Raw genomic sequence first — 9282 nt, forward strand, 5'->3', positions numbered from 1 at the left:
ATTTAAAGAATTTATTTTATAAATTTCGCTACTGCATAAAACTTGAAAGTTATAGGATTGCTCTAAAGGCTACAAAAATCTATTGACAGATACGAACCAGATATTATGTTACAAAGATGCAGACGCGTAGCGACCATTCCCGGCGCCCGGGGACAAACTTTTCGATTTGCACCTCCTCAAACTTTCGATTTCCACCCCCTCAACCTTTCAATTTATTTTTCCAACCCATTTTGGCGCCCCTAAGGTCGGCGCCCGGGGACATATGTTCCTTCCCCCGCCCCCACCTCGCTACGCTACTGCTAAGATGTTGCACTTTTGTAAGAGATAATTTGATTGGCTGTCATTTAATCAGAGCCATAATTATTTTTTTTTCAATAGACCCTTCTCCCTTTCGGTTATATCTTATTTATATTATTCAATGTTAGTATGACCGAACTGAAGCTATTTATCATTTATTTAAATTATATAACGATGAAAACATTAACATGAAAAAAAATTCTTTAAAAAATTTGTTTTCAACATTTGGTTGAGTAACCGAAAACACTAATAACTACAAACACGTTCACTCTGTAAAAAATTCATACAGTACCACACAACGGTACTTTTTTTCCACATAATTAATCTCTCCTTTTGGAGTTTTCTGGGCATTGTGCCACGAATTGTTAATGTATAGCAGGTTGTGTTTTTTTAAAGTTCTAATGAACCTAAAGAAATCCCATTTAATTTTAAACTGCTTAATTCTAACTAAACGTGACGAATGCAACCGGAATTATTCTTATATTGTGTTCTGATTGGTTGTATGGGTTATAAATTGTGTAATAATGTGCTTAAATTTGTTCATCGAAATATTTAGATTTTGTATCATATACTTTGAAAGCAGCATATTTTATGAACGTTTCGTCTATATATGTTTTATTGAATAAGAAGCCCGATTCCACAAGAAGTATAAGCTCAACCCTTTCTGTTATATTATGGGAGTGGTCTAGCGGTAGAGAGCTCGACTGCTAACCCGTAAGTTGGAGTCCGGGTTCTAGTCCACTCAACTCTAATGGGTATTTAACTCACGTTAGGGAAAGTAAAGGCTGTTGGGCATAGTGCTCACCACACTATCTCTTTATATGCCGAGGTCACAGAAACAAGTGAACTCAACTTCACTAGCCCCATAGACCGTCAGGTTTGAAAGGGAAACTCTACTTTTTTTATGTTATATATATATAAGAATATTTAAATTTATTGAATCTCATTCTCGCTTAACTTGCTCTCTTAAAAAAACATTCAAACCTTTTGAGACCACAGGCTCGTTAAATATGGGCTCCAACTGACACAGGTTAATTATTCTACACATAACATTGTGTTCTCTGGAATAATTGTATTTCCTTCGTGTTTTCGTAGCCCAATCCCCATAGATTAAATAACTTATTGATTGAGTGAAGAAAATAATTATTTCTATTTCTTTATGTATTGCAGTGTTCCGCCGAGGCTTCATCGTATAAAACGGTGTCACCTTGTGTTGTGAGCACTCCCGATCTAATGCAATAGCATTATGGGATTTTGCTTTTTAAAAAAATAAATGCATTTCAAACGTTTTTATATCCCCAAGTTCTTCTTGCATATATACACTCCGCAGACCACCAATCAACATCAGCAGGCAGGCACTAAGGTGAAATCGGTTTACTTTTTTACCTTCTAGTATTCTAGTTTATTATGTTTTTATACAACCTTTATGTACCGGTAATAAATTAAAAAATTCATTAAGTATACGTAAAAAAAAAAGAAGAAAAAAGCAGAAAAAAACAGCTGTTGTTGCATTTTGGGGGTTGGAACGGATTCATGGCAATTCATTTGATTTCGATGGAAAAAAATCGCTTTGAGATACGGATACGAACAATTTGGAATACAAGCAATGACAACGTGTGTAATAAATTCGTATCTCCATGTCCCAATGTGTTATTCGTCCATCCATGCCATCACATTCTCTTAATAAAAAAAAAATAATAGTTTAGAATAAAACAACACTTAAATTGTTTTTTGATCAAGTTTATTCGTTATCTAAGCATATCCACCATGCATAGATAAACGAACGAGGAAATCTACCTGGAGGGTTTACGCACTTTCATCTCAATGAAGCTCAAAGATTGGTAGAATGTAGTTACAGGGCGGAAGTTTAACCCTTGACCGTATTGTACGTTTCCGTGTTGTCCATTGATGTTCATTGTGTGACAGCCGTTGTACCACCATCCACCGTGGAAGCAACGTGCGCAGTTGTCGCCTGAATATGCGTCATTATCTCTGTCTATGGTGGTGAATGAACGACCGTTAAGGTGCCTAAAATAGTTGGTTGCATTTCCTGTGTAGTTTCCAACTGTCATCCTGTACAAAGCAGCCTCATTTTGAACACTGAAATTTCCGTTCCCAGTGTAGTAGGATCTACCTTCAAATTTCAGGTCGAACCTCACTTCGTTGTAGCCCTTAATTATGGTAAAGTTTAATCACAATATTTTAATAACGTGTGTAGATTTATGATTATGTGCTTATTTCTTTTATATGTTTTGTGTTTATATTTGAGAGTGTATGTACAAACCACCCCTCCATGTACACGAGTATATGTTTATGCTTATTTGACGAACGCATTAAATAAATGAAAGCCTTGTACTTTACCGCTTGGGTTAGTTGTGAGATGAAGTCATTTCCAATCCAAAAGTCGCCATCCAATGAGCCAAACCCATTTTTGTAATCGGCCCAGTTTCTCCTGAAGTTCACATCGAAATTGAATCTACGCTAAATGCAAAATTAAAAAAAATAATAGTGCAGTTAAGTACATTAAATAATACATTGAAACTACCTTGTGTACCCTAATTGTTTTCATTAATTATCAGTGGTCCCACTCAGCGGCGTCGCGAGAGTGGGGGGGGGGGGTGCTCTAGATGACGCCATTTAGGGCGGTAACACAAAGGCAAAATTGCACCAACTAAACGTTTCCAAAATGTGCATGAGGAAAAGGTTTTCTTGAGCAATGTAATGACACGTCAAGCCGAGCCTGTGGTAGGGGTGACATCAAATTTAATAATTTACCACAAACACAATGATTTTTCCACTTGAATCAATAACTAATATAGTTAGGCCCCTAAGTGTTTTTTCTAGGTGTATTAATATTATATTTGCAGAAATTATCGAATCTCGACAAAAAGTTGGGGGGGGGGGGGGGAGGGTGACACCGAATACACAATCCATCGAAATGAATTAGGGTGGCACCACAATGTAAATTTTAAAATCTACATATCCTTCGATTAAGCTTACATGTGTGTGCATGTAAGTGTGTGTGTGTGTGTAAGTGTGTGGAGTAAGGTGACTGACACCAGTAGAATAATAGTTATATATTTGATTGTGCTTAATAAGTAGTTGAGTTGTTATCTATGATGTGTGATATGTTTAATAGGTTATTTTTCTATTGCTATTACAAGTTGTGTAATATGTGGCTTAAATCAATGTATTGTTTCCATGGAAAGAGAGTTTATAATAAAGAGATATATTTACAAATAAATAGTTGGCTTGCCACATTGACACATGTTGACTCTTTTCGTCAGCTTAAGTTTATAAAACAATAATCATTTTGATCATTTTGATCATTAAATGTTGTATATTTTGCAATGGAATATGTTAAATTATAATAATTTGTTCACAAATTTAGTATACCCTTAAAAAGCTATTAGCGGAATCATACGTTGTAAAAAAAGTATTTGGTCGCTACGTAACTCAATTCCTATAAAAAAAAACTAAAAAACAACAACTGAGATTCAGTCCACAATGGGCTGCTTTAAAAAAATAAAAATGCACAAAAACAAATTATATTGAAATACATATACACATGCGTATACAGAGACTTACATATGTATGTTGCTTATATATATATATATATATATATATATATATATATATATATATATATATATATATATATATGAATATTTGTATGTATATATATATGCAAGTGAATATATATATATATATATATATATATATATATATATATATATATATATATATATATATATATATATATATATATATATATATATAGTGTACTGTTCTTTAGGATTCAATAATTGTAATTTTTTAAAGTTGCTTGTAATTCAATAATATACATTAAAATGATCCTGCAATTAAAAATGGCCTGCATTTAAAAAGTGTCTGAATTGCGAATCTGTAAATAAAGGTGACCTGTATTTCAATGATACCTGAATTACAATTGTTTGATTACTAGTGACCCGTATTTCAATGATACCTGAATTACAATTCTTTGACTACTAGTGACCTGTATTTCAATGATACCTGAATTACAATTCTTTGATTACAAGTGACCTGTATTTCAATGATACCTGAATTACAATTCTTTGATTACTAGTGACCTGTATTTCAATGATACCTGAATTACAATTCTTTGATTACTAGTGACCTGTATTTTGAAGATACCTGAATTACAATTCTTTGATTACAAGTGACCTGTATTTCAATGATACCTGAATTATAATTCTTTGATTACTAGTGACCTGTATTTCAGTGATACCTGAATTACCATTCTTTGATTACTAGTGACCTGTATTTCAGTGATACCTGAATTACAATTCTTTGATTACTAGTGACCTGTATTTTGAAGATACCTGAATTACAATTCTTTGATTACTAGTGACCTGTATTTCAATGATACCTGTATGAGGATCCACCCACCGCCGTCCGATTCAGTGTCACAGAGAACAAGTTTCCCCCCGAGTGACTTGAACAGTTCTCTACTTTTCATGCAGGGCGTCATATGTTTTTGTTCACATGCTGGGTGTTTGTCCTGAAATCAAATTTAAATTAAAATTAAAAAAAAAAAAACACCATCAAAAATATTTTTTTTTACCTTGGAACAAACACATATAATCTATATATATAATTCTCTTCTTGGAGACGTTAGAAAATACCAAGCTGTAAGCGCGCCTAGCAGTCCCCTCTCTTCCTCTCTAGGCATATCGCAACCACCCCCACCCCCACATTGTCTGGTTAGCTGTGGTTCACGCAAAATGTTTACCATCGTAGAGCCGGGTTCAGTGACGGCTATTAGGGGCAGATAATTTAGTTTAAAACTATTTTAAACTAAGCGGAGGTAACTAAGAGGAGGCTGTTTTCACGGGGGGGGGGGAGGGTTTTAGTGTTTTCAAGCAAATATTTTCAGTGACAGCATTGGTACTGTCGAATTCACAAATTATGAATTACTGAAAAGTAGAGCCTCGGGTCGGCTCGCACAAAATAAAATAAAAAATAATTTCATGGTGGGTGTGCTGACGGTTATATGTAGGTTAGAAGTCAAGCAGGCGAAAGATAGAATACCGTCGGTCTGGTAGATCAGGTAGACATGGATCAGTTAAGGTGAACCAATAGAATTGTCGCAGGAGATGACCGGTCACGTGCTGACCATGGACTTGTGGGCAGTTGGAGAAAAATATCATTAGAGATGGTTTGATTAGTAGAGTATTAGCAGTTAGGCGTGTTTAGGATTAGAAGTTAAATTATTGTATTGGGAGACAGTTGAGTCTGACTGCAGATTGGTTAGATAGGAGTAGGAGATACATTTATGTGTAAATAAAGAACAGCATAGTTTTACATTGAATTGGACCTTTAGTGTTTGTTTCCAACAAACTGAGTCAGGCTACATTTTAAAGAAGACGATAACACGGTATTATCGCCGGACTGGATGTGTATTACAGTATACATGATGGTATACAATATATAAATACATATCTCCCCGAAAACCCTCCCCTCACAATACGCATAATCTGTATGTACTTAAAAACTAATTATGATATTCCTAGTGATTTATAGGGCAGATGAAGTAAAAGTTCATATGTTTCTTATCCTCGGAAGAGGAAGCGATAGTGTGGTCAGCACTATGCCCATCTTCCTTTACTTTGCTTTATGTGAGTTAGGTACCAATCAGAGCTGGGTTCAACGATCTTGATTCGAACTCGTGACTTTTGGATTAGCAGCCGAGCATTCTATTGATCATACACATTCGAAGAGAATACTACAGGAAGAGAAGAGTACAGGAGGATTCCCTATACACCAATTTATCTATGTTGTAATCCTCCGCATTATGTGTGGAATGGGTCTAATTGTATTTGCTTATAAACATAATTTTTAAAAATTACATTTTTGTTTACAAATTAAATCTCACGTTTTTGTTTAATGATAATTGAAATTATAAAAACGAGCCGACCCGCCTATTATCATACGTCGATGATACGCCGCTATTTTGTTGTTTTATTTTCTACTTTTCAGTGATTCATAATTTGTGAATTCGACAGTACCACTGCTTTCACTGAAAATATTTGCTTTAAAACACTATTAGTAAGTCGTTAAGGACGATACCCCCACCCTCCTTTCACCCAACTCCTAACCCCCCCTCCGTAAAAGCAGCCTCCTCTTAGCTACCTCCCCTAAGTTTAAAATCGTTTCAAACTACATTATCTGCCCCTAATAGCCTTCACTAAACCCAGCTCTATGATTGTAAACATTTAGCGTGAACCACAGCTCACCAGACTTTCTAGAGAGGAAGAGATGGGACTGCAAGGCGCGCCTACAACTTGTTTTCTAACGTCTCCAAGAAGAGAATTATATATATAGTTGTTTTATTTTCTACTTTTCAGTAATTCATAATTTGTGAATTCGACAGTACCAATGCTGCCACTGAAAATATTTGCTTTAAAACACTAACCCCCCCCCCTTTCCCCTAACCCCGACCCTACACCACTCCCCCCCCGTGAAAGCAGCCTCCTCTTAGTTATTTCTTAGTTACCTCCTGTAAGTTTAAAATCGAACTAAATTATCTGCCCTTAATAGAAACCCGGCTCTACGGCTCTACGATTTGTAAACATTTAGCTTTGTAAACATTTAGCGTGACCACAACTCACCAGACAATGTGGGGGTGGGGTTGGTAGTGATAGTGATAAAGAGAGGGGACTGCAAGGAGGCGCTTGCAGCTTGTTTTCTAACGGCTCCCAGAAGAGAATTATATATATAGATTGATACTTTCTAATATTAGAATAAAAGTTAGACGTACTTGTCCATGGTTTGCTCTACAGTATTGTCTACTGCTGCAGCGACTTGTCTTTGTGCTTTGCGGTCCTTATGGAGTATTTTATACAGTTAAAAGAAATGAAATTATTTTACATAATAAAATGAGCCGATTTCACTGAATAATCAATTTATGTCTAATTATGTTTATAATGTTAAGTCTGTAGGTAGCTTAAATTTAAACAAAGGATTAGTTTTCATCCAAATAGAAAACACAACTTTTTAATTAACCCACACATTCAGACAAGGTTATTTGTTTTACAATAGACGCCCTTACAATAGGAGAACATTAAGGATTTTTTTCAAATATATAATAATTATACACTACTATTTGAATAACCATAAAGAAAAGCGTGGGCCTCTTTTTACTAAATAGTGGTAAAAGGTATCAAATAGATAATATAGTGAGCTACTTGACTTAAGCTCATGAAATTAAAAAAAAAGATCCTTATCGTCGAGTATTGATAAATAAAGACTGATCCTAATGTACAAAAAAGTCTTATCTTCATTTAATGATAATTTAGGAATTATCCGCATGTACTGATATACTATGACTTATGCGCGTCTACTAATATACTATGACTTATCCTCATGTAAAAAAAAAACAACCATTTTCCTTATTTAATAATAGACGGAGACTTACCCACTGTGACTTATCTACTTGCACCTATAAACTATGACTTATCTACATGCACCTATAAACTATGACTTATCTGCATGCACCTATAAACTATGACTTGTCTGCATGCACCTATAAACTATGACTTATCTGTATGCACCTATAAACTATGACTTATCTTCGTGCACCTATAAACTATGACTTATCCGCATGGGCCTATAAGCTATGGCTTATCTACATGCATCTATACATTATAACTTATCTGCATGCACCTATAAGCTATGACTTATCTGCCTGCACCTATAAAATATTACTTATCCGTATGCACCTATAAACAATGACTTATCTTCATGCACCAATAAACAAACTTACCACTATAGCTATTTGCATTTGGGCTATGAAACTCTTGCATGAACATCAGAACAGCGAGAAGCAAGCTCACGTAGTCCATCCTTGTGTTCAGCTAGACGAGCAGACGGTAGTGCGCCTAATAATGCCAGTAGCAGCTTAATTATCTCTTCACGTGACCTGTAATCGGATCACGTGTTTAAAAGAAATTCGTTTGGTTTCTTGCGACATGTGCTCTCAAAATAATCTACTGTCCAAGTTGTTACGCAATCACAAGGAGCGGAGATTGAACTCGTCGTTTTTGCTAGGTGTTATTTTGGGGGGAAAATACTTTCAATAAATTGGTGAAAATTTCAGATGGTATTTTTTAAGGCTAGTTCTCACCCATTCCTTCCCCTCTTTATGTCTTAGCAGCACGAAAGTAAACAATGGTTTTCTCCCCTAATTTATCATAATCCAATGAGGCGGAATAAAACTAACTATGGCGGCGGATTTGGTAACAGTTTTGTTTTCTGATCGCATGGAGTGCTAAAAATATTGTGTTTTTATAATTGTTTTTAATGAAAAAGGTTAGGGATTCGAGACATACAAATAGGAAAGCTTCCTTTTAAATAAAATAACAAAACAACAACACACAACAAATATGATGTCAAATGTCAAGCACTTTATTTTGTATTTCATATACGGCCTAGCGGTAGAAAGCTAGACCGCTAGATCTGCTGATTTGGAAAAAAAAACCATAAAAAAAACCCCGACAGTAGGCTATTTTAGAGCTTATTTCGCCAGAAACCAAACAAATTAACACCTGATCGGATTACAGGCCACGTGACAGCACTATTAATAAACTGCTCACATTATTCGTTAAATAACGGTCTAGATAAGGGGTCTTCAAATTACGGCCCGCGGGCCGGATGCGGCCCGCGATATCCTCTCATCCGGCCAGCGGAGTTTTTTTTTTGTCCACGGAAAAAACGTTTGTTGGTGATGGCTGAGGAACTTTGCCCAGAAAAATCAATGACATGCCTGGAAGAAACTGGCTCCCGAACTGAAATTTGATAGTTAATGCGGCCCTCGGACTGAAAAGTTTGGAGACCCCTGGTCTAGATGGCTAGCTGGACACACTGAAGAATGCATGCCATCTCGGAGTCAGTCCGTACTCATTTTAAGGAAAGAAAAACGGCTAGGCATAGTGCTCACCACACCCT

General features: G+C 35.7%; 1 protein-coding gene across 1 annotated transcript; it reads right to left on the minus strand.

Moving 5' to 3' along the window:
• Positions 1 to 2030: 2030 nt before the first annotated feature.
• Positions 2031 to 8237, minus strand: LOC131955704 (ficolin-1). The gene is made up of 5 exons (XM_059319927.1): positions 8102 to 8237; positions 7097 to 7161; positions 4706 to 4837; positions 2659 to 2778; positions 2031 to 2468 (listed from the first exon to the last, which is right to left on the minus strand). The coding sequence occupies exons 1-5, from the start codon at positions 8178 to 8180 to the stop codon at positions 2091 to 2093; spliced, it is 774 nt and encodes a 257-aa protein (XP_059175910.1). The 5' UTR covers positions 8181 to 8237; the 3' UTR covers positions 2031 to 2090.
• Positions 8238 to 9282: the final 1045 nt, after the last annotated feature.

The sequence above is a fragment of the Physella acuta genome, unplaced genomic scaffold (assembly GCF_028476545.2).
Source record: "Physella acuta isolate Inbredline_101_S28 unplaced genomic scaffold, ASM2847654v3 ptg001095l, whole genome shotgun sequence".
NCBI classification, from domain to species: Eukaryota; Metazoa; Mollusca; class Gastropoda; family Physidae; genus Physella; species Physella acuta.